The sequence below is a fragment of the Rhinopithecus roxellana genome, chromosome 8 (assembly GCF_007565055.1).
Source record: "Rhinopithecus roxellana isolate Shanxi Qingling chromosome 8, ASM756505v1, whole genome shotgun sequence".
Taxonomy (NCBI): Eukaryota; Metazoa; Chordata; class Mammalia; order Primates; family Cercopithecidae; genus Rhinopithecus; species Rhinopithecus roxellana.
The window spans coordinates 134765569-134792672 of NC_044556.1; the positions used below are offsets into that span (position 1 = coordinate 134765569).

Genomic DNA, 27104 nt, shown 5'->3' on the forward strand with positions numbered 1-27104 from the left:
TTCCATAAGGGCATAGATCTTCAATGGTTTTGTAAACTGATACAGCAAGCAGTAAACAGAATATAGTAGGCACTTAACAGATGAATGAATCAATCAATCTACATAGCTTCTACATAGTTTAAAATACACGTGAGAAAAAGTCTAAATTAGCAGTAATAGAGTGAAAAGAGCATTGGCTTTAGATTGTCGCGATACTTCGGCTCTGGTCCCAGCTCTGCAATCAATTAGTTAGACAAACTTGTGAACTGTTTAGTTATGTAAGTCTTTGTTTTCTACATTGTAACTATGTTATAACTATAGGGGTGGACTAGCTTAATGATCTTCAAAAGGAGAACCTCAGGGTCCCAGGCTTTCTCCAATCACTTGAGCCAGAGCTTCTGTGCTTTTAGCTGTTTTCTATATTAAGCTCCTGGTTTAGATTTTTGTTCATAGAAAGGTTTTAGTGGCTCTTAGAGAGTCTGAAAACCATTTTTAGATCAATTAAAGGTACTAAATTAGAGAAAAGACCAAGAAATTGAATAGAATCTGAATAATATTTTAGTTAGAATTCTATAAGCATGTTATATACATAAATTATGACGCAAAGTTTTCAAGATATGCTTTTACTTTACTTAAATCCAGGAGACTATTTCGGTTTTTTAAATAAATTAAAACTACTAAATTAGAGAAGAAACTAAGAAATGAGGCAATACTTAATATTTTAAATTCAGTTTCAACAACTATATTTTAAGTATACATACCTCTTTATGTCTAGACAGATCCAGCCCAAACTGAGCTGGTCCAGCAGTCAATACTACCCTGCCAAAAAATGGGTGGGAAACAATTTGTACAGCTCGTGGAGGCAGCTGCTGTTCTTTTTGTTGCTGACTTGACAATTCAATCATCTCCTGCATGAACCTCAACCCATCTTCCGCGTCAATTGAACTAGCAGCCTATGAAAAAAACAAATTCATTTTATCCTTCCTTTCTGGAAACTTCCACCAACTTTTTGATTTCCTAAAGACACTGTACTATAGTATTCTACTCTAAAACTTCTTCTTTCACTTTAGGTCACCGCCAAGTATTTATGACCTTATTTGTACTCAAAAATAATACCTTCGGAAATAATATTTCTGAAAATAACTTATCTGTAGTTTTTATCAATGTCACTTTCGCTATTCTATAAACCACTTTTGATTCAGATTGAGAGCTGGACTTCTAGCAAATGCTCAAATGCTCACTTCGCTTATTTTCCCCACTGGCCTTCCCTCTGAAGAAATAAACCTCATACCTGACCCACACTTTCCCTCCTTGAAATAGTGAACAACCAGATTCAATTTGATTCAAAATATATGTGTCAAGCACTTATTCCATCTCAGCACTTGCCTAGGCATTGGAGAGACAGTCCTTTAAGAAGTTTGTGTCTGGAGGAGAAAGACATGTAAAGTTAGCTATGATAAAACTTCTCAAGTGGGAAAGTGGAAAAGGAGCACAGACGAGGGAACAATTGACTCTACTTGTGTGTACCTGGGAAAGATTTAGAATGACATTTGAATTGAGTCTTAACAGAGGGAAAGTTGAAGAATGACTGACTATAATAGCAAAAAAAAAGATGATTCCTGATACTTTACAGGAAAAACCAACAAGACATGATACAAGTTAGAGGATGGAAAAAGACAGAGAGGAACTGGGAGACAGAGAAGAGTTCAAACCTGTCCTGAAATGTCCAGCTTTGATGACTTAAAGAACAATGATAGGTTTTACTGACATGGAGAACCAAAGAAGGAAATATAGGTTGAGGTGAGGGTAGAAAGATAGTAAACAAGAGAAAGATAATTCAAGTTTGGACAGATTGAGATTGAGATGCAAGATGCATGAGAGGTAGATGAAAGCTGAAGTTAATAGTAAAGTTAGGAATCAGGATTCATATACATAGCTAAGAAGTCATATGTATAAAGATGATAGCTAAGCTTGTAGAAATAGGTGAGACTGTCGAAGAAGAGTACATAGAGAAAAGAATATCATCCAGATTCTTGGAAACTGTTTACATTGAGTGGTTGTGCCAAGGAGAGCTACAAAGCAATAAACAGTGAAGTAGAGAAAGAACTTTGTTGCTGAAATATCCTGGAAGCCAAGAAGGGAAAATGTTTTATGAAGGGTTCAGCCAATAGTTACAGAAAAGTCAAATCATAAAAGGATTAAGAGGTCACTTGGTGGTAATTATGCCACTGGCAGCCTAACTAAGTAAAAGCAATGTCGCAAGACATGTCACTCCCACTGAGGCCAAATAAAACATAAGGAAGAAAGAAGAATACTCTTAAAAGAAGGAAGGATGTGGCAAGAATATGGATGAGATGAAAACTTGAGGGTGTGATGAAGTTGTGGGAGGGCTGAATTTGAGATTAAGGGATACCTGAATACGGTTCTAGGTTAAAAATTATTCAGCAAACTATGTGGTTTTCTCAGAATCAATATACTAATAAGGTAAATAATTTAAAGACTTCATGTTATAAAAACTTTCAAAGTAAAAATCAATAAAAATGTCTCAAAAAGACATGTTATTTTTCCTAGGCACAGACAAATAAGTGCCTATGATGAAAAACTACTTAAGATTCAGTAGCCCTTTGGAGACTAAAATGATGTAAAACATGGAGATATGAATATTAAAACTAATTACTAGCTTTTGAAGTTATGTTGTAAATAAAAGTAAAAGGGGAAAGCCAATGGACTGAGAAACAGAAAACTTAGATTTGAGTCTTGCATTTGATTATATTAACTTCAGCAAATTACTCAACCTATCTCTGATTTAATTGATTTATACTATCAAGGAGTTGAATTAGATGACTTTCCAAGACACTTCCAAGTCCTAAAATTCTTATTCTCTCACTTTAAACAATATATTTAAAGTGTTTAGAAAGTTGAAATCCATTATCTTATTAAAGCTAATGCGACCAAAGAAAGCAGGGCAGACATGGTATCTAATTAGTGTAGCAATGTCTTACTTGGATTGCATGTTGGACCAACTGGACTCTCCCATCTTTGAGGTGAATCAAACTCACCCCCATCTTCTTCAGGATTTCTAAATGCTCAGGGTTAGTGGCCATGAAATCTCTGGCTCTCAGAGGGGGTTTAGCTCCACTCCTGAAACTCTCCTCTCTGCTAAAAGTAATTACAGGCAAGGCTTTAAAAACTACAAATTAGAATTGGCAAAAAACACGTCAAATAAAAATGACATTACTTGCAAAATTGCTAGTTTTAGAACTAGTGAAACTGGAATAACTGGAAACAAGTATTTTCTTATACATAATTTAGGTTAACAAGTGTATAGCTTTCAAATATAACATTTTCTAGTTATAAAAGTATGTATATTAGCTACATAAGGCAGTATTAGTCAACAGAACTATAACTATTTAAAGGTACAGAACAAGTTCGCTTGGGGATTTGTTACTACTGACGTTATCCTTTAAAAACACAGATTTTTCTCCCAATATTTTAAAAGCAAATCAACACTTGTATCAGTGAATAATAACACTTATGTAAAAATAATTTTTAAAAAGTCCTTGTAATGACCTTTCTAATATAACTATTCGTCAGAAAATGAACTCATTAAGCCAAACAATTTTAACAAGAATAAGTACTCCCTCAAAAACTCAAACCCAAAAAAACAAAATACCTGTATTTTCACTACACAGAAACTATAGACAAAAGGAATTTTTTTTTTTTTTTTTTTTGAGATGGAGTTTCACTCTTGTCACCTAGGCTGGAGTACAATGTTGTGATCTTGGTTCACTGCAACCTCCACCTCCCAGGTTCAAGTGATTCTCCTGCCTCAGCTTCCTGAGTAGCTGGGATTACAGGTGCCTGCCACCATGCCTAGCTAATTTTTTGTATTTTCAGTAGAGACAGTTTCACCATGTTGGCCAGGCTGGTCTCGAACTCCTGACCTCAGGTGATCCGCCCGCCTCGGTCTCCCAAAGTCCTGAGATTACAGGCGTGAGCTATCATGCCCAGCCAGAAAATATTCGATGAAACTATTCCATGAAAAATGAGTTACAGAAGTTAAAAACTGTTACATGCTGCCCACTATTATTACTTTAGCTCATAAAATATTGAAAGTTTCCATAATAATAAAAAAGATACTACTGCAAAATAAGCTTTACTATCTTACTAATAATTTTTATTTTAACCAGTGATAGCTACATATCTCAACATTTTCGGCCTACATTAATGTCTTCTTGGCTGTTGATACATGCTCCCTAAGTTCTCTGTCATTTACTAAGAAACAACTTTGATATCAGAAAATATAAAATAATACATCTTACACTCTGATGATGCCTCTAGGACAGCTCTTATCCACCACATTTTTCAAGGGCTCACGAATACTTTGAGCATACAATGGGTCATTAGGGAAGAGGATCTGAGTATTTGGACAAGTCCAATCAAAGTTACTGTCATCCAGTTCTGTATATTCCGAGGTCTACAATATAAAAACATTTTATGTAAACAGAAATAATTATTTTACATAACTTTTTTTTTTTTGAGACGGAGTCTCACTCTGTCGTTCAGGCTGGAGTGCAGTGGCACAATCTCCACTCACTGCAAGCTCCATCTCCCGGGTTCATGCCACTCTCCTGCCTCAGCCTCCCAAGTAGCTGGGACTACAAGGTGCCTGCCACCATGCCCGGCTAATTTTTTGTATATTTAGTAGAGATGGGGTTTCACTGTGTTAGCCAGGATGGTCTTGATCTCCTGACCTCGTGATCCACCTACCTTGGCCTCCCAAAGTGCTGGGATTACAGGCCTGAACCACCGTGCCCAGCCTACTTAACATCATTTTTAAAAGCAAACAGCTAATGAAATACATAAGTGTATACAGGATGCAATAAAAACAAAATAAGAAAATGTATATATTTAGTTTCTTCTTACCATACATATATTTATTGAATTTTAGGCATGGATTACTTTTCACTTGGAAAAATAAAACATATAGAAATAAAAAGAGAATAAGACATTTAATTTAAAAACTCACTGTGTTCTTCTTAGAGATGCTTTGATTTGTAGTAGAGAGCCAAAGAGGTAACAGATGAGCTTCTGTTGTAAAGATGTAATCTTCTATGTCAAAAATAATGTCTTCTTTATCAGCAAATAACAGGTAAAGATATTTAAACATTTCGGCCAAGAAGAAAGAATCCATTCTAAAATAAAAAGTCACAAATAAATATAAGTAGATAAAAATAATTTAAATGCCAATTATATGAAAGCCATAGTCAAGGTTAATAATCCTGTCTATACCAACTTAGGTGTTCAAAGAACTATAGAATGTATCAATCTACCAGGGGCAGAATAACCTTGACTCCAAGTATATTCCATGTTAATGAAAAAGACCAGAGGAATTGTCTACCACACTGATACACTGAATCCTGTGAATAATGCAGACAAGATTTTTCTATAGGCCTTTCAATAAGGGAAAGTTCTCCATTTCTTCTATAGTGAATCAACAGCAGGGAGGGAACTGATAAATTTTACTAGTGAGAATCATACAAGAATCTTCAACTAAATTAAAGAGCTGGAAAAAGTCATATAAATTTGATGGAATCTATTATGTAGCTATTTAAGTGATTTAAAAAGAAGGCTATAAAGATAAAGAAATTACTTGCATGTAATTTCCTGGCCAACATGGTGAAACCCCGTCTCTACCAAAAATGTAAAAATTAGCCAGGTGTGGTGCCAGGTACCTGTAATACCAGCTGCTCAGGAGGCTGCAGAAGGAGAATTGCTTGAACCCAGGAGATGGAGCTTGCAGTGAGCCGAGATTGTGTCACTGCACTCCAGCCTGGGCGACAGAGCAAGACTCCAACTCAAAAAAAGAAAAAAAAAAGTTATATGAAAAAAGTACAATGCAAAGTCACATGGGCTACGATTGTAACATTCTAAATATTTATTTACCTGTTAAAGGGAATGTGGAGAAATAAAGAGAGTAAAACTATATGTGTTTTTACAAGTGATTTAATGTTACAATGTTTTAACAACACTTTAAGAAAAGTTTAAATTAAAACTGTCAGGAAAAGAGCATGGCTGGTAGATGGAGTCATAGTAACACCAAATTTAATTTACTACTCCCCAAAGCATCATACGTTTTGGCAGTAATAAACAACTTCTAGTTTACTGGACAAGTTGCACAATTTCATACCTTTGGCCAAGCACAATTACTGGCACATAGTAGGCACTCGATAAATGTTTACTAAATTAAATGCAAGTTTAAACAGCATGATTAAAGAATGAGCTGGAGAGGCAGCAGAACAAAGAGGTAAAGAACATGGGCTTTGGAAATAGAAAGACCTTCCACTAATTAGTTCTGTCACCATGGGGATATAAGGACTATGAGCTTGAGTTTATTCTTCTGTAAAAGGAATATAACAATACACTCATGACATTGGTGTGAAGACTGAGATATTAAATGTCAATTATTTAGCATAGCACCTGGCATACATATGAGATTGAAACTACAGCTATCATTTTTCCCACATATATATGATTTTTTATTTTGGAACAAAAACTCACCTGTACTGTTTCAAAACATGTTTAGCCATTTTGGATATTAATCTTTTTAGACAATATAAAAACACTTTCCTGTTTACCTGCAATACACTTATCATAATTTAACCTTTTCTGATGGACCGACAGTTATTACGTGAGCAAATGCTATCTTGAGAACTGTAGACAGATGAGCAGGATATTGATAATTGGCAAATACTAGAATAGACAATTTATAAACATTTAGAAAAGAACAAGGCATGGTAAGATAACTACAGTATGAATTGGGCAAAGCTAGCAAGTATCAGATCATATGATCTATTTTATATTTTAAAATCATAAACACATACATAAATAAAAATACACAGGCATTAAAAATGTCTGGAAGCCTTTATAAAATTGCTAACAGTAGTAATCTTACGCAGTTAGGGGAGAGTGTCTTAGCAAATATCTTCCTATTACTTTTGCCATTTACATTCTTTTTGGTAATTATCCATTATTAGGAAAATACAGATATTTCCATTGTGAAAAGTGTGTGTGTGTGTCTGTGTCTGTGTAGATGACGGTATCCTGGAGGACAGTATAGTGCTTAGACCTATAGGGTAATAAATCACTGCATGCAAAGAGCCTGTAACTGAAAGCCCTCAAGTGCAATGCCACGGGGCACTGGCTGTGGTCCAACCAAAATTCTTCCCAACAATTTGGATGAAAAAAATGTAAGGCATGCTTATCTAAACTATAGATCATTGAAAACTGGTAGTTTAGCTAATGAGATTCAACCCCTAGACCAAAATCTAGAAATAAAACAAAAAAAAGAAATTTTGCTGAGTTAAGTATAAAACTTGGCTGTTCAACGGCAGGGTGGGGAACACTCATTTATCAGCAGACTATACAGTTAAGTATGTGAAACTAGTTGATCACAAGCTCACTGTGAGCTGAACATAATAAAGCTCCTAAAAAATCTAAAGCACATCTAATAACACAATATGAGGAAGAATGGTAGTTCTCAACCTTTTGTTTGGCTAAATACATCTGAAAGGCACAACCATCCCGAGGAACAGTGAGTCAATGAAGCAGTGGTCCTCAACTGGATAGAGGGTGGAAACTCATCAGCCTCATAGAAAATTAGTGACCCTTTGCCTGAATCCAGACAGTTACAGGGCTGTTGTGCCAGACACATCTTGAGTATATGGTTAATTCTGGACAAGATATTTTAAGAGTTATTGTATGTACTGGAATGCAATCAGAATGGGGCAATGTCAGTGTGTAAGAGGTCCAGAAACAATGTCATAAAAGGAGTATCTGGTGGGGGGAAAAAAGAAGGATATTACACTTTGAAAAATGGAACTCTAAACAGTAAATCATGTCTTCCTCTGTAATTCTTCAATCTGTTACTGCTTTTGTATTTTAGAACATATCACATGGTTGTGATTATTTCTTTTTACACACCTATCCTATTCACTAACTGCAAGTCATGGGAGTGCAGGGACTAGTTCTATTTTATCCTTCTACCCCACACTTAAGTGCAGGGACTGGCATATAGTAGGTGCTTATTGTTCTTTAATGAATTGCCAGTGTAACATCACTGTCAAGAGCCAATCTGCCTAGATTAGAATTCTGACTTAATCTTACTAATTGTGTGACCTTAGGCAAGTTTCCTAACTTCTCTTTCCCTTGGTTTCTTCACCTTTAAAATGAAGACTATAATAGTACACTTCAGAAAGCTGTTGTAAGGATCAAGTTAGTTAAACACATAAAATGCTTAGAAGACTGTCTGGAGTGCAGGAAACAATCAATAAATATTATAGGCAAATACACAAGGTATCTGCTTTTATTTTTTGCTATTATTTGTATGCCTGCTTCCAGAACCTAACCATTGCTCATTAGCAGGGATGGAGATTCTAAGCCTAATTAACCATTATCCGAATACTAAGTGAAGAACTAAGAAACAACTCTGTGGGTAGATGATGAGTGCTGTGTTTCTCATGTCTTCAGTCTCACTGCCTGGAACTTCTTTGACATTTTTCTTCTTCTAATTCTTGTTTATCCTTCAGGACATAGGATCCTTCAGGAATCCTTCACTGACTATCACATCCCAACCTGTGCTTCATGCCCCTTTAATATGTTTCATAACACATACACAATGTTTTAAAAGTCTACTTATTGGCCTGCCTTCAGTGATTCAAAGACAGAAAGGACATATCTTCATATCTTTAATCCTCAAAAACTAGTAAGAGGCCTGGCACGTAAGGGGCCTCAGGAAGTATTTCTGGAATGAACATTTGCTAACCAAATGAACAAACAAGCTTCAGCATTCATTTAGAGATGTGATAACCATATAAGTGATCTTAGAATAAGCAGAATTGTGAATTTCAAATGGAGCACTTTTCATAGCTTGAATACTTTATACCATCTACATCTATCCAGTGTCTAACAAAACAGAAACTACCACTGGTCTTTCCTACCCCTGCAAGTCAGCAACCGTGTAAGAGTACACACAGCTTTTGAGGAATTCTTGGCTGAACAGGAATCATATTCCAGATCATTCCTCATCTTGGTAATTTCTAATGTTTTATGTAATATAAAAGGAAACTATTATCAAAGAAGAAAAAAAGCAACATTTTAGATAGTCCTAATACCAAGGTTCTGATATTTAACAATCATTGATTCATTTATTCAGAAATCATTTGAGCACCTACTATATGCCAGGCACTATGACAAAAATACAAACGTTTCAAACATACTAAAATTAGTCTATTCAACAGAGTTTAAAAAAGTAAACACAAAGAACAAAGGTCTCTATCCTTTGTACAAGAATTAAACTTATTTGAATCCTAAATGGTAGTTGCATTTTGTGTTGTTTCAGAGAGACCCTGAGGAAAGGGGGTGTTAGCAATTGTTTTACCTGTCCTCATGACTTCCAGTACGAACATCCTTCATGGCAGCAAATCCGCAAGGCACTCTAGCATATTTATTTAAATTTTCAATAAGTGTCTTCCCTACTTCAAGGTAGTAAGGATCTCCTGTAGCCTATTAAAAAGGAGAATATATGTGTATATATATATAGCTTATATATTACCACATATCCATTCATTTATCAAATATTTATTGAGTACCTACTAGGTGCCAGGCACTGTATCAGGCACTGGAGCACATTATACAGAACTGAGTTCTGAAAAAAAGCTATGAATCTGCTTTACAGAATTTCTTATATACACAATTATAAAATTTAACTACATAACCTTAGTTTTTAGATTAAATTCCTAATGCTCAGAAAGGCTGCCTGACTGAAGAAAGGCAAGAGACATGCTTTAGAAAGCAGCTCTAGAACATAAAATTTATCTTTAAAGAAATGTTCACATAATATTTTTTAAAGAAAAAAACCTTACATGTCAATTCTGGCATCATTCAATAATTCTATGGACTAGATGAATCAGAACTATGATATATCCAATCATTACAATATTAAAAGGGGACTCTGAAAATCCATTTACTATTATAAAAGAGTGAGAGATCCAACAGGGAATGGGGGCTAAACAGTAAAGTGGGGTATCTTTTCTTACTTTATATAAGAAGTAGGTACTTTCTGCAAATTCTGGCCTTAAAGGATGTTGAGCCCAGTGTACTCTGAAATCTGTGGTAAATGCCTGAACAAAACAACATACAAAAGGCATAAAAAAAGTGATTAAACAAGTAGTTCTAGAATATGCAGAATATATATAAATGGGTAAAAGCAATTAAAATAGCAATCATGACATTTTCATGAATAAAACATCAATTTTCATTGCTTAATTCATTTTGCAAAGGCTGCTATTTTTACCAATTAAATGGATTATTTTTTAAATGATCATTCTGGCTATTAGAAAACTCAGAAAAACTCAGTAATGAAACTCAGTAATGCCACTACATGGGTCCTGGTGGTCAACATAATTGTGTTTTCTTTTTATCCTTCTACTTTTTCCCCTTATTACTTCTCTAGTTCTCATATTTATTTTTAAATTGTTTAAATTGACAAATAAAAGTGACATATATTTATGGTACACATGACATGGTGTTTCGATATATGTATACACTATGAAATGGCTAAATCAAGCTAATTAACATATGCATTATCTCACATACCTATCTTTTTTGTGGTAAGAATACTTAAAATCTCTCTTAGCAATGTGCAAGCATACATATTTCATATTTTAGCTTATTTTCTTTTGTAACAGCCTCAAATCCTTTATGGAATAAGACAGGGCATTATTTAAAGATAAATAAAATTAGTCTATTTGAAATTTATTCAATAACATAATCAATCGGTTTTTAAAAGAACATAAAAATAAAAGCAAACAAAACCTTTTATGGGAACTAAATAAAAACTTCATTTGTGATAGATGTATTAATTGAAACCTCAGTTTATTCTGTATGGATATGAATTTTCTGCAATGCACAGTCCTACTCACCTGAAGGCTAATAAAACTATACTTTCCAAAACAAACACTTTAGGAACCCTTCTAAGTTGGTGGAATGCTTAGATATCTCACAGAGGGTAGTCAATAAGCAGGGATAGAACAAGGCCATACACACATTTGGAAATTTTTAATGGTACATTTCTGGAAAGCCAAAAAGTATGCTATTAAAATCTTGTCATATCAAGCTAGCAAGAATATTTATTACTAATATAATGTATAAAAACCAGGAAGAATAATTCTCAATCAGCATGAGGAAGAGATGGCATTCTCTGCATTTCCAGGGCACATGTGTGAACAACAGAAGTGTATCTAATGTATACAGTTTCATAAGACAAGCTTTAGAAAATAAAAAGTCACAATATCTCCCTAGCTGGTAGGTACATATAAGAGTCAGAATGAGAGAATATTACAATGGCATAAGTTAGGAAGAGTTGAGAAGCACTAAGATGGGAGTTTTTTACATGAAATTTAAAAAATGTCAGCATTACCCTAAATCAGACTTCTCTTAACACACAAAGAAAAGCAAAAACATATATAATACTGTACAAACCAAAAATAAACTATTTAATAGGAAAAAAAAAAGAACCAACAAGCCTTGAAGATGCCATTTTCTATCTTTAAATTAGCAACTTACAGTGTGTATGTGTACATGTGTGTGTGTGTGTTTGTGTATGTGTGTGTAAGATTATTCCAAAAATTATTTGCTTACCTCTGGTAGAAAATTGTGTTTTTTAATCACCTGATATAACATTTCATGAGTTTCAATAGCAGGTCTAATATCCCCCTTTAACACCTAGAAATCAACAACAAGAAAATTACCTAATAAAATATGAGCTGATTTTATCTCTAATCATTACATAAACAGAAAAATGTATACAAATACAATTCTGAACTGCAACTATATTTTGTAGTTCAGTTTTAAAGATCAAAAATGCACCTAATTAACATCATCATCTTATGTTCATATTAAGAAAGCAGAATTCTTTATACCTGCAAGCCTGGGAAGAAGGCAAGCAAAGCATCCATCCAAGTCCGAGCATTCAGCATTGGTTTGTGGATATGCACATCAAGTAGAAGAGGTGGCTGGCTAATGTACCTCATTATGGCATCATAGTGCTAAAAGATCACAATATGTGTTCATGAAAGTTAGATGAAAAAAGAGGTACTACTCTAAATACATTAAACAGCACTGTGAAGAAATTAAACTAGAATTTATATATAAACTCACTAAATAATTACCAATTTATATAAATATTTAAGTTATTTTAGGTGGAAATCTTTCTAAAATATATATGTACTCCTTTATGTCCTCTAACTCACATGCAGACTATTAAAGACTATATGTAATATGGGACCTTCTGAGGAAAAACGGAACTGAACATCTCCATGTCCTGTGGCGTTAGGCCATGGTTAGTATGCCCGCAGGTCCCCTTGGAATACGGCTACCAGCTTCTATATTACAGAATTTGTTTTTTTCTGTATCTTGGAAATCTGATCCCTTCTCGGCTAACAATATTTTGGCGCTCACTACTATCTAAACTAATGCAGCTAATCACTGCTGCCACTCTTACGGTTTGCTATCTCAGCTTTTTATGGTCTTAAAAAACTTTTTCCCTTCTTTTGTCTCCTTCTCCTAGATATTTCTCAGCTTTGACAACAGGTTGAGTTGTAATAACAAGCCAACAAAAATAGTTATTTGTCCCCATTTACCTCAAGAAATTCTTGTTATAATCTAATACACAATCTATGTGATAATTTTATAAAGTAATCAATTAATGACTTATTAAAACTTTTACTAATATTTTTGCAAATTTACCTATTATTTAATCACTATTATTGAGAATTGGCCATAGGTTAAAGGCACTGCTCTAATCACTTTGAATGCATAAACTCAATCCTCCCGATAACCCTATAAATTAGTACCAGTACTCCCATTCTGTAGATGAGAAACAGAGGCAAATAATATTAGTTACTTGCCCAAAGTCACAAAACCCGTAGGTGGTACAATCAGAATTTAAACCAGTACATCTCCCATACTTTTAATCACCATGTCATACTGTCCCATACATATAACATGGATGAACTGATAGGTGAACAAAGAAATGGCAGATTATTTTTAAAAGAATATAGTGATATAACTGATGAGTTTGCTATATTCATTTCGGTTTGCTTCAGTTAAAAAGGTGATTCAATTGGGTTCAACAATCCTCCCACTTTTCCCAAAAAACATGCCTGTGGTTCTGAGCCAGTCTTAAGACTTGCTTTTGAAATGAATACTCACTAGTTTCTCCAAGTTTTCAAAGTCCTGTATCCTTGGTGTAATCAAACTAAGCCAAACTTCCAAGATTTCAAAAAGAATTGGAATCCAAAGGAAAAAGCTAACTAGTAACATATTTCATCAATTCTTACCCTTGTACAAAACAAGATTAGGTAAAATTCAAATCTATTACATCTCTTATTGGCAGATCTGCAAAGTTTCTGATAAAAGGTGAAAATAAAACTACTTTATCAACTAATTTTTTGGAAGGTATGTCACTTTTTAGGCTGTCCCTGTCCAACATCATCAAATACTGACACAAAACCACTACACATTTTAAAAATTATTTTTACAATGTCATTTAGCTAATGGAGTTTCTATCAAAATCTGGACTCAAATGAAATTGATTATAAAATTAATATAAAATTGTATCAACTTACTGTGTTAAATCTTTCCAGAAAACTGTCATCTCCAAGCAAGACATAGGCTTTCAATAGATATTCATAATATGAATCAATCCCTGCTCCAACTCCACTATCTATGGAAACACAAATGTGATTTTTCATTAAACAACTGTTAAATTAAAAAAAAAAAATCACTTAGTAAAAATTTCAAGGCCTGAAAACATTCAGACGAATCACAATGATACCACTATAACTTACTACTGTAACTTCTTATAATCAAGATAAAACTTTGGAAAATGTACACAATTAAATAATGCCTAAACAACACACTACCTGATTCTCAAAACCAATGGTTATTTAACAAGATGCAAGGGTAACAATAAAATATCAAAGAACTTTCACCCACTTAAAGAGAAGATAACTAGTGGCAAATAAGACACAAATGTTTTTACTTTTTCCATGTTTGTTTTTAACTTTGCTTCATAAAGCCACTGAAAATTGAGTCTTCTTTCATGTATAGAATTTCTAACTTAAAATTTTGATAAAGAAATGAAAAAGCCACGAATGTCATTTTTTGCCATAAATTCATATACCAAAAAGTAAAACACAATCCAACTGAATTACATATGCTTCCCTCTTCTCCAACAGCTTCAGACATTTTTCTATATATTTTGTATTATTAAAATCAATTCTAATTTATGTAGATAAGAAAAAAATGATTTATAAGAATTATCTTCAAAATTACCTCTATATACTTCTACTTCATCCCTCTATCATCACCAAATCTGTTGCTAAAGTGAACAATGATGCAATATACTCTGTGAGGGGGCCCAAAGCAATCTGTAATGTTAATTTCCTAATTTTCCAAAGACTTCAACATTTTGCCAATATAAACAAAAAGATGCAAGTAGACCAAAATCATCCAGTTAGTAGGAGGAAAAATCCATACCACATAGATTATTTAACTAATGTTTACTTATGCCTTTCCCTCAAGCTATAAGCACTCCTTAGATTAGCATTAAATTACACTGTGCATATATATGTCTACACCAGTTTAGATTTGCCCTGGAACAGATAATTACATTTAAAATAAATAATTTTCTAACTATTTCATAGTTTAATTAGCTCTTAGTTTCACTGGGGGAAAATAAGCATCTTGTGTTCTTTAAGAAACTGGTATGTATAAATGAATAGTAAATTCACTTAAATCTTGAGGAAATCTAAAGATGAAGTCTCCTGTTTTGCTTTTTCTTAAAAAGGAAAAAAGAACCAAAGTCAAGAAAAAATTAAAGAACAATAATAATATCTACTCTTAAAAAGAAGAAATGCTATCTAACACAAAAATGAAACCTATAGATTCAAAAAACACTTATTTTACTGTCTTTACCAATAAAAAAAAAATGATAGGTGGAGTCTAGACCACTTAGAATTGAACCAACTCTAGACAAAAATGAAGATGGTACAATGATGTGACTGAAAGGAAATGACTAAAGAAATTTCACAGTTTTCACATTTGTAACAATATATTGATGCACAAAATATCAAAAATACAAAGTCTGGATTTTTCCTCGTAGGTCTGTAATACACTATCAAAACTTCTATTTAATGCATTTGTATTTGCATTATAAATGCATTAAGCCTTCTCTGTTTATATATATGCTATACAAGCACATACATGCTGGTACTTTACCATGAAAATAATAGTTTTTATCTCAAACTAGTGAGTTGTCTTTTTATCCGTATTTATATACATGTCATTTCTATTGTAAGACATGCTTTTCTAGTGGTACATTTAAATCAACATATTATGTTACTTTAAACCTTCATCTTTAAATGAGTCTTTTTAGTGTTATGACATAATGGATTTAATTTAACAGCTGAAGTACAATATGGTAACTACACTGTACTACTTAATTCACAGATGTAGGAAAATATTTGATTTTTAAAATATAACCAAGATGAGACTAGACAATCATAAGCAGTGAAATACTAGAAAACAGTGAATGAATACATAAGATGATTTTTCATCAGTGGCCATTCAATATTTTGCTTTTAGGAACTTGGAAGGAATTGTCTTGAGTTTCAAATGTTCTGGTACATCTAGTCATTTCTTAGCTTCCTCAGTATCACCCTGAATTACTGAAATAACTGACTTAAAGAGTCAAAAATTCTCTTCTGGTCTGGGGTAGCCAACAATGGCCATATTGAGGATTTCCCCATAGAAGTCCTCTTTGAAGGTATACATGATAAGAGTTTCCATGGACTGTTTTGTGTTCCTGTAGTATGGGTTCCATCTCATGCTCACCACCATCTTATGGACATCTCCACTTCCAACACTAGTCCAACCATAATAAACATCAGTGGATACAACACCTGGAAGATTATCTACTACTTGTTCACTTGTTCAGGAAAGTGAACTGTGGGGATGCCAAGATCCTTGGAGCTGCAGCCGAAGCTCTGCACTACTTGGCTTCAGCAGAAGTACGGCAGGTGCTTCATTCTGCTGGGGTATGGGCTGTGTCTGGGTCTGTGCATCCACAAGGTGGTGCTTATTACATTATTGAAATGACTAAGTAAAATGGGCCATGCATGAACCACTAATAAGACTGTTGTGTCATAATGCAATGATTATGCTTAATTCAAAATTAATTACCATTAACTTGCACCTGAGGTCTGAGGTGGGCTTAAAAGAAAAAAAAATTACAAAATTCTGAAGCCACAATTCAAATCTGTTTCAGAAACCATTTAGATGACACAGAAAAATTTTACACAATACTGAATAAAGATAATAATTTTATTATGTTTGAATTAATAAATTTTATACTTTTTATTTATTTAAATATAGGCAGTTACCTTTTATTTTACATATAAACAAGATAAGCTTTTTAGAAATAGAGAAAATGTATAAAAAAGAGGCTTTGGCCGGGCGCGGTGGCTCAAGCCTGTAATCCCAGCACTTTGGGAGGCCGAGACGGGCGGATCACGAGGTCAGGAGATCGAGACCATCCTCGCTAACACGGTGAAACCCCGTCTCTACTAAAAATACAAAAACTAGCCGGGCGAGGTGGCGGGCGCCTGTAGTCCCAGCTACTCGGAAGGCTGAGGCAGGAGAATGGCGTAAACCCGGGAGGCGGAGCTTGCAGTGAGCTGAGATCCGGCCACTGCACTCCAGTCCGGGCGACAGAGCGAGACTCCGCCTCAAAAAAAAAAAAAAAAAAAAAAGAGGCTTTAAGAATATTCTAGTTTATTTCCATTCATCTATGCTTGTTTTATCAGGGTGTTTTAGAAAGATAAAATCACACTCTTTGTACAATTCAGAATCCTGTTTGTTCATAAAACATTGTTATATGTTCCTTCCCATGCTTCTGATTTATTTTAATAACAATATTCCAACACTGACATAAAATAATTTTCTTAGCTTTTTTTCATTGATGGTTACTTAAGACTGTTTCCCAATTTTCTGCTACTTATAAATAATTGCATGGAACATCTTGGGACCAAACAGTTTTCTATGTTTTGTATTATTGCTCAGACTAGATTCCCAGAAGTAAAATTACTAATCAAAGGGACTAACATCTCATTACTGAGCACTTACTTCATAGTAAGTGTAGTACACGCCCGGCACTGTTCTAAGCACTTTACATTGGTTAACTCATTTAATCCTCATACAGAACAACTAATTACTATTAATATGCCCACTTTACAGAAACGGAATCGACAGGCACACAGAGGTTAAATAAGTTTCCCAAGATCACATAGCTTGAATCTAACAACATGACTCCAGAGTCTACGCTCTTAGCTACTATATTTCTGGAGGTAGGGAAGAAAAAAAAGAATTTATTGAACACAGATTCTTACTAAATCACACCTTGATGTGAGGTGGCTGAGGAACTCTGGTTCTCTAGTTTTCAAATAAATTACAGTGTTTCATCTATACCCTATACCCACAATGCTATATCCATTAAGAAATAGAATACTAAATCATCTAGAAGTGTGTCACATTTGGCATCAAAAAAGAAAATCTGGCTAAATTAATTAAAATTCCAGCAATCCTGTGAGAACCTATGCTTTATAGTATCCCAAAGATTACTTTAACAAATGAAAATTCGGTATTTCCCAACCATTTTGAGGATGCAAAGGCTTGATTTAAAAAGCCTAACTTACATACCTTTTCGTACCCAATCTCCAGTATGAATATTTATAGTCACACCCACTAAATTACTACTTCGTTGTCTTTTTTCCCAGAGAAAATCGAGAGCTTTTCTGGCATATTCCTGTAATTAAAAAAAAAAAAGAAAAAGAAAGAAATGCATAATTGAAGAACTGAGTATCTTTGGCAAATAGGAAACAAACAAACAAAACTCAAAGGCCAATAGCATATTTCAAGAATTAGGTTAAATTTCTAAGATAACTATTTATAAAACAAATTTCCTTAAAACTCAAAGCTTGGCTCTTTTTCAACCAATCAGTGTAGTTAGGAAAGACTCTCAATAAGCTATTCAGAGGAGGGCTTGCTTTGAGACCATTCATTTCATCTACTCTTTTTTTTTTCTTCATTTCATCTACTCTTGTAGCACAAGTTCATATTCACACACATGTATTATTAAATTATATTAATTGCTTATATAACTAGATATACTTGTTAAAGAATTTCTATCACTTAAATGCAAAGTAAAAATCTCCCTAGATACTCTTATTTAGAAAACTGGAAGAGAATTTCAAAGGTAGTATGCTATCTTTGAAAGTTATTTCAGATCCTACTTTTTAAATGGTATGCAAGTTCATTAGTAAAAAGCTATTAAATCAACTACGCTACTAAATATTTGATAACAACAAACTTGTAACCTTATGATATGTTTTTCTTTTTCTCATTTATTTTATCTACTAGACACTAAATGAGCTGTGATCAAATTTTTGGCTTTGGATGAAAAGATGTCACAAAATATAAATGCAAAGGGCAAGTACAGGTAGGTTTCTAAATTAATCTCAGAGCATGAACCTATTTAGCACTGCAGAAGGACTTCTATAAAAGAAAAAGTCATTAAACCAATTTGCCACTTGGTAGATTAGAGAGTGTAAAATAGTTATAATTCCTAACGCAAACTATGCTGATTTCTTTCAACCACAAAGCAGGTTATAAAGGTTATAATTTTAATTAAATGGCAGAATTTCAGAGCCAGGAAACTTCAAAAACATTATATTTCCCTACTCTTACTCTACAGCTAAGAAAACAGGCCTAGTGAAATTCAAGATTAGCTAGAGTTTAAAATTGAATTACAGGACAAAAAACTAATATGAGAATTCAGATCCCTTTATAATTAGACCAAGGGTCAGCAAACTTTTTCTGACAAGGACCAGATATTTTAAGTGCTATGGGTCACACAGTAAATGGCACAATTACTCAACTCTGTCACTATAGCACCAAAGTAGCTACAGATAAAAACAAACAATTGAGCATGGCTGTGTTCCAATAAAACTTTATTAATAAAAACAGGCAGTGGCTGGACTTTGCTCACAGACTGTAGCTTGCCAACCCTGTAGTAGATCAATGCTTTGCCAACTGCATCTTCTCTGATGCTAAATTACTGCACATTCAAGAATTTTTTTAAAAATCACATGATTTTCAACAGATTTATTCATAAACACAAAATAGCTCATTGGAAAGTGTATGGGTTTCAAATTCAGAAAGACATGGATTCTAATTCCAATTCCATGCATCACCTACCAGCTGTGCAGGTCTCTCATACTCTTTGAGCCTTATTTTCCTCACCTGTAACTGCATCAATATCTGAGAGTTTATAATTATTAAAGTACGCAAAAGTATCCACACTTTTTAATGAAGGGAAAATATTAGTGAACAATATATAGAATAAAAATTTAAGTTTAAAAGATTAACCAACCAAACACGAAAAATCTGTCCTTGAGACATTTTAACTTACAGACATACATACACACAAAGTCAGTTTGTTTTCTTTACATTCAGATCTAATATCTGTAATGCTGGTACATAGTCCCTATTTCTGCTTGTTCTGTTTGCCATTTGCTGGATTTTTAAACATTAACCTAAGTCATATGCTTAAAAAAGAGGGTGCTTTGTGTTAACACTGCACTCCAATGACATGCTTAAATAATGAGATTGTTTTAATGAGAGACATAGCTAGTCCACAACAACTATTTGGGGATATTAAGTCTTTTGGATAATGAATAACATTTCCTTTGCAGTAAACAAATTCACAGATTTGAGTCTCAATCAAGACTTAAGTACAAAAATTTCACTGTGTTTTAGAAGATTAGTGAAAGTTCCAGAACTTTCAGAAGTGCAATAGACCACGTGGAAGTCTAACAAATAAAACACAGGGACATAGGATTTCATATAAGACATTTACGATATCAAGGAGACATCAAATTCATTTAAGTAATATGGCTAAAAAAATTTCTAAGACTAAACCTAAACATATACTTTATAGCTGGTGAACAAAATGCAAAGTTGGATTTAACATAGCTCCTTCACAATGTTCTAGGTTTTTGACAATTAAAACCCATGTAAAGGAATTTAGACATAAAGTTCACTAAAATAACAGTAATTCTCCAACTAGATATAAAGTTAGTTATACCCAATACCCAGGATATCAAAGACCGTAAAAAGCAAACCTCAAATATTGTTGCTCCTGTGAATCGACTTAAAGCAGCAAATTCAAGGATCAAGGTACCTGCACAAGCCGTACAGGTATCTGTTTCAGTTCCTGTCCGAGCTTCTGGTTTTCTGATGCCAAACTTTAAATTAATCTGAATACAATTAGAAAATTGTCATTAGCAGTTATCAAGATAATGACTTTCTGATAAGAAACTACTTTTCAGTTGAGTCCTTACATAAAATCATAAAAATAATTCATAAAATAACTAAACACTGAAATTCAATCTGATGATCTCTGTGACCTTCCAATTAACATCTAGGGAAATATACTCTAAGCACATAATATTCATGAAGTAAGGGAATATTTACAAGGGAAATTACACACAGAAGGTATCTTTTATAACAATTTTGTTCCCTGGACAGTTTGAATTAGTAAGTATAAGAATAGGGAAGTAGACCAGCCTTAGAAGAAATCAGGGTTAGTTTAGAATTTGTGAAAAACCAGTCTACATTATATATTAACTAGTTCATCATAGAGAAAAAATGGATTGTTATGATGTATATTTAAAAGGAAATTAAAATTTCATTTACAGGTTTTAAGGGTTTTGAAATATAGAGTGTGTCACCTTGCTGGCAGGCTAACACCACAAGGGAAATTTTTTCAAAGGGGTATTTATTAAGTCAAAGAAAACCAAACAGGCCATGAGTGGTAGCTCATGCCTGTAACCCCAGCACTTTGTGAGGCCAAGGTGAGTGGATCACTTGAGGCCAGAAGTCTGAGACCCGCCTCGCCAACATAGCATAACCCCATCTCTACTAAAAATACAAAACTTAGCTGGACATGGTGGCGCGTGCCTGTAATCCCAGCTACCTGGGAGGCTGAGACACGAATCTCTTGAACGTGGGAGGCGGAGGTTGCAGTGAGCGGAGATAGCACCACTGCACTCCAGCCTGTGTGACAGAACAAGACCTTGTCTTAAAAAAAAAAAAAAATCCAAATAATACCACAATATGAACCTGGATTAACTAGAACCAAACTGAGCAGACACTGATTAAAATTAGAATATTTTTCAGCAATCCAAATAACCAACAAAAAAGGAGGTATATGCCAAGGATTCAGCCAATAACAAAAAAAATCAAACATAAAACATCATGGGTATACTCTTGGTTATTATTCAAACTCTATATAAAGAGAAGCTCAAAAAAATTTATATTTCAACTTATCTGGATAAATCAATTGCTAGGTATACCTAGTGCCTGAACAGTGTCCAATCAACAGATTCCAGGCATTTCTAAACAAACACCCCCTCAACAACAAACGAATAACAAATGTGAAACGTAGGTGAGACATGGGGATCTGATCACTGTTAATGTTGTCCTCAGTACTGCCATTTATCTTACTTTGTAGAGTGCTACTTGAGACATTTTCACGTGCTATTAGCCTAGCAGTACCCCTCCCTCCATCCCCTCCCAAACTTGTAATTATCTCTATCATTTGTACTTTTGTAGGATTAGCTAGTTTTAGGTAGTTCTGCACCATAAACAAGAACGAAAAGTATCTCCTGCCCCCTTATGCTGCCTGTATCCCTATCTACAGAACTGAAATTGAAAATTGATACTAAGAATGACTGACTTACAATGAAGCAGTCCTTAATAATAAAGTAAAGATTTAATTACATCAGTTACACTAAGGTAAAGTATAATTTTACAAATGTTTGCAATAAGAGTCAACAGTGAAAAATATTTTCTGGTCAGTTGTGTTAATTACTACAATCAACTAATCAATATTTATTGCTTGTTTACCTACCATGTGGGGGATATTATGACAATATACAAAGGAATAGATCCTTGTCCTCAAGGAGCTTAAAATCCAGACAGAGCAAATAAGACAGATATGTAAACAGAGAAAATAACTAACAATGAAAAGTCATAAATTAAGTGCCAAACAAACGGAAGTCACAAGTGCTAAAGTGTGAATTTCAGAAAAGGAAATAACGCTGAATTGGGAGTAGTTGAGAGCTAAGAATGACAAAGTCCAAGAGTAGTCATAAGAAAGCAAAAGCAAAATAGAGAAGAATAAACATTTGTGTATCCCACTTTCAGTACCCTTTCCCTTAAAATGGAAATACTTTGAATCATTAATGTTTTAGTACAATAATACTTAAGATGTTTGTATATTGAACTGTATCGCAAGATGATTGCTATAAAATTTGTAAAAAGACTATTTATTAACACAACTATCTATAGTATCTGCTCATTTCAATCTTGTATCCTTCCTGAAGATAAGTGGTATTAAACACCTTTTTTTTGGTGGGGGATGGAGTCTCGGGTCACCAGGCTGGAGTGCAGTGGCATGATCTCGGCTCACCGCAACATCCACCTCCCGGGTTCAAGCGATTATCCTGCCTCAGCCTCCTGAGTAGCTGGGATTACAGGTACACACCACTACATCCAGCTAATTTTTGTATTTTTAGGAGAGATGGGGTTTCACCATGTTAGCCAGGATAGTCTCAATCTCTTGACCTCGTGATCCGTCCGATTTGGCCTCCCAAAGTGCTGGGATTTCAGGAGTGAGCCACCACACCCAGCCAGTATTAGAGAACTTTTAAATGCAGAACCAAGATGCATTTCAGTATCCAAGGGGCACTACCATTTCCACAAATCAGGGAAGAAGGATTCAGGGCGTTTTTTGCTTATGGGATCCTCTGGTAATCTAGGGGCTGGTAGATAGGTTCTTGTCCTCCTGACTAGGACTCAAATGACTGGGTTTAGAGATAGCACTGGTGTAGTATCTATTACTGCAGAAATTAGTAACAAGGAGATTATTGTCCTGCTTTCTTGAGAGGTTTAAGACAAAAAGAGATGAAAGCAGGAATAAAATAAAGCATGAAGCAATCTAGAACCTGGTTCCTCCTAATTCTGTGTTCCTGAGAGTCACAAGGCAATTTTTAAAAGGACACCTTTTTATTAAAGAAAAAGCATAAATTACCTACACTAAACTTGTTTACACTGTCTTTTTGCTACACTAGAAAATCCTTAAAATACGTATAAATCATAACAGAATTCGATTAACCTTATATTTTATGAATATAATAATCTACTCAACGTTCGTAATGAGGTCTTATCTGAAAAGCTGGCAGGTTGCTTTTAATTAACTTTGAGGAAATGGCATTACAAAGTGTGTACTAGCTCTAAAGGTTATATATGAGTTTAAAAAATGACCACTAACTCTTACAATAACATTTCTGCACAGTACATTCATCTGAGTTAAAACCATTAATGCAAATACTATCAATTACAGATGCTTATCTAAGAGAGACTGATTACACAAATTTTCATGGGCCAAAGCATACTAAGCATGTATAAGAAAGGATGGGACAGTAGTTATTTTTCTTCTATTGTCCTATTATAAAAAATCATTTTAAAAATTTTGACACTTCAGAGGATAAGAAAATAATGTAAGTTTCCTTGTTTTACTATAATGCTCATAGTATCTTCTGTTTTAATTCCTTGCCTGCTTCTCATGTTATGGCAAAAGTAAAGATATGCTAGATTCCTCAAAATCTAACACTTCCATTTATAATAAAAACTAAAAGTATTTACTAAAAGTAAACTGAATTAAATAAATGTTTATATATTGTTTTAAAAATTTTTGGTTTTAATTTTAATATGCTAAAAAAAGATCAACAAATTTAACTGTACTAATAAGCAAAGAAATTCATATTAAAATATAATTCAATTTTTTCTCATTAAGTTGGCAAAATAATAATATACAGTGTTAGTAACAGTAAAATGACACACGTACTTTTACAACACTGTGAAGTAAAAAAGAATCTTTCCGGAAAGCAACTGGGCAATAAGTACCTGATGTCTTAAAAAGCATTCCCTACTCTGTGACTTATTACTTCCTCTCTGAGTAATTTATCCTAAGGAAGAAATAAAAACTGTGCAAAAGGGTGTGTATAAGAATGTCTACAGAGGCCAGGCATGATGGCTCACATCTGTGAGTCCAGTACTGTGGGAGGCCAAGGTGGGAGTATCTCTTAAGCCCAGGAGTCTGAGACTAGCCTGGGCAACATAATGAGAACCCCATCTCTACAAAAAATTTGTTTAAAAGTCAGCCAAGCATGGTGGCACGTGCCTGTAGTCCCAGCTACTCAGGAGGCTGAGGTGGGAGGATCACTTGAGCCCAGGAGCTGGAGGCTGCAGTGAGTTATTATCACACCACTGTACTCCAGCCTGGGTGATAGAGGGAGACTATCTCAAAATAAACAAACAAAATGAATGTTCACTGGAAAGCTTTTTAAAATATCAAACTAGAAATTTAAATAAGAAGACATTTCATTCTAGTCTATTTAATTTTTAAAAAGTGCTAGTCACAACTCACTAAATTGATAAAGCATTGCCCTACATCATGCTATATCTCCAGTCAAGGATGACTTCTTGATGGAGGAAATGAGCCTTATTTGATTTGACTTACATTGGTAGAGAAGTTATGCTAGGTGACAGAGATGGTAAGTCTAAAGGCATGGAATGAAAAAAAAACTTAGAGACTCTGGGGACACTATAGATTGTTGTGGTTGAAATAGAACAATGATTTCACCGGGATATGGCAATATGAGAGAATGTCAGAAAGTCTACTGCCAAATTATAAAACATTCTGAAAGTTAAGGGACACTCAATACAATACAAAGAGCCATACAATTTTTGAAGATAAATTGACAAAACCTAGATTTTAGTGATAGTGGTTTTTCAAGTGCTCTGAAGCATAAACCAAGAGAGAAAAGAGTAAGACAAATATAAGAAAAGAAAAAAAACTGACAGAGTTTGGTAATGGCTGAGGTGTCTGTCTTGGACAAAAGGGAGAGAGTAATAGTGTTAATAAAGAATGATAAATAAATCAGAAGAAAAAGCTCTTTCCATCTTCAATGGCTTCTTCCCCTCTGCTTTAAAGGGGAAAACCAATAAAACTCCTTCAACTGACTTTATTGCCAACTCTCCTTTAACTACCAACACTGAAGAAATCTGAAAATGAGTGGTTCATTCCTATTTACTTTCACCTACTTTGAATCCTTTTGTCTTTATTCACTACAACTTCATGGCTCTGTTTGCACCCAATTCTCAAGTTTTCTAGAACACTTCCTCCTTTCGAAGTTCCCTTCTTTGGATTTTATAATATTGTACACTACACTACACTACATTACAGTTCTCCTCTTAAATCTCTGTGTACTTTACCTTCTACTGGCTGTCCTTCCTCCTCATGCCCTCCCTCTGTCCTGTGAGTTCTATCTCTATCCTCTCCTTTGGACAGTTAACACCTACATACTAACTGCTTCAATTATATCTTCTACACAAATAATTTTGTGCCCAAGTTCTGGTCTAGCATCTGTTCTTCCTTCTGCAGCATAATCTAATCTGTAATGTAACGACACATTAAAGCTTAAATTATACATATACACAATGGAATACTATTTGGCCATGAAAAAGAATGAGATCCTGTCATTTACAACAACATGGATGGAAGTGGAGGACACTATGTTAAATGAAATAAGCCAGGCACCCAGGCGCGGTGGCTCATGCCTGTAATCCCAGCACTTTGGGAGACTGAGGCAGGTGGATCACGAGGTCAGGAGATCAAGACCATCCTGGCTAACACGGTGAAACCCCATCTCTACTAAAAATACAAAAAATTAGCTGGGCATGGTGGTGGGCACCTGTAATCCCAGCTACTCAGGAGGCTGAGGCAGGAGAATGGCGTGAACCTGGGAGGTGGAGGCTGCAGTGAGCCGAGATTGCACCACTGCACTCCAGCATAGGCGACAGTGCAAGACTCCATCTCAAAAAAAAAAAAAAAAAAAAGAAAGAAAGAAATAAGCTAGGCACAGAAAGACAAATTTTGAATGTTCTTACTTATTTGTGGGAGCTAAAAATCGAAACAATTGATCTCATGGAGGTAGAGAGTAGAACAATGGTTATCAAAGGCTGGGAAGGATAGTTGGTGGAGATGGGGAATAGGGGATGGTTAATGGGTACAGAAACAGGTCAGACAGAATAAGATATAGTATTTAATAGCACAACAGAGCAATTACAGTCAACAGAAATGTATCATACATTTTAAAACAACTAAAATAGTATAATTGGAATGTCTGTAACACAAAGAAATGATAAATGCTTGAGGTAATGGCCACCTCATTTACCCTGATGTGATTATTATGCATTGTATGATTGTATCAAAATATCTCATGTACCCCATTAATATATACCTACTATGTACCCATAGAAATTAGAAATAAAACCTTTTAAAGCTTAATCTAATCTAATTATCACATCACTTAGAAGTGTACTCAGTTAATTGAAATGAAAATATAAATTTGTTATATAGCCTTGAAGCATTTTTTTCAGCCTCAAGCAGGTGAACAACAATGGTTCTGATCACAAAACTTCATTTTGTAAAACAGCAAAGAAAGTACATAAAGACTCATATTTTTCAGAAGTACTTACTCTTGGATAAGGAAGGCCACTGGTAGTGTTGAAAGCCGGTAAAAGTTTGTAACCTAACTGCTTTGCCATTTGGAGAAGTTCATCATTGTACCACTGCATATATTCACCTTTTTCTTTCAGCATGATTGCCAGGGAGTGCCCACCCAAAAGACCCCTAGGATCACAGAAATGAAACATCATCCATATCTTATAGACAATTAAAAGTTACCATCTAAACAGGTGTGGGTACTTTGTTATACAATTTAACATATTTCAAGAAAAACAAAACTTATTTAAACATTATTTACTTAACACTGTCTGCTCATTTGATGGCAAACCATTACAATTACAGAATCAAT

At 34.3% G+C, this 27104-nt stretch overlaps 1 protein-coding gene and 1 pseudogene across 10 annotated transcripts in view; both read right to left on the reverse strand.

The window, feature by feature from the left end:
- Nucleotides 1-27104, reverse strand: part of EDEM3 (ER degradation enhancing alpha-mannosidase like protein 3) — a 74405-nt gene that overhangs the window by 17251 nt on the left and 30050 nt on the right. For 4 of the 10 annotated variants that reach the window (XM_030935929.1, XM_010368953.2, XM_030935927.1 and 1 more), the window contains 12 exons: nt 26767-26920; nt 20283-20417; nt 17800-17905; nt 13668-13765; nt 11961-12086; nt 11680-11763; nt 10077-10160; nt 9419-9543; nt 5009-5174; nt 4302-4456; nt 2982-3138; nt 741-932 (listed from right to left, as the gene is read on the reverse strand). In XM_030935929.1, the coding sequence (XP_030791789.1) occupies nt 741-932; nt 2982-3138; nt 4302-4456; nt 5009-5174; nt 9419-9543; nt 10077-10160; nt 11680-11763; nt 11961-12086; nt 13668-13765; nt 17800-17905; nt 20283-20417; nt 26767-26920 (1582 nt within the window). The remainder of the gene's footprint in view (nt 1-740; nt 933-2981; nt 3139-4301; nt 4457-5008; nt 5175-9418; nt 9544-10076; nt 10161-11679; nt 11764-11960; nt 12087-13667; nt 13766-17799; nt 17906-20282; nt 20418-26766; nt 26921-27104) is intronic. The other 6 variants (XM_010368954.2, XM_030935928.1, XM_030935932.1 and 3 more) reach the window with 3 other exon arrangements.
- Nucleotides 15659-16130, reverse strand: LOC104666816 (annotated as a pseudogene).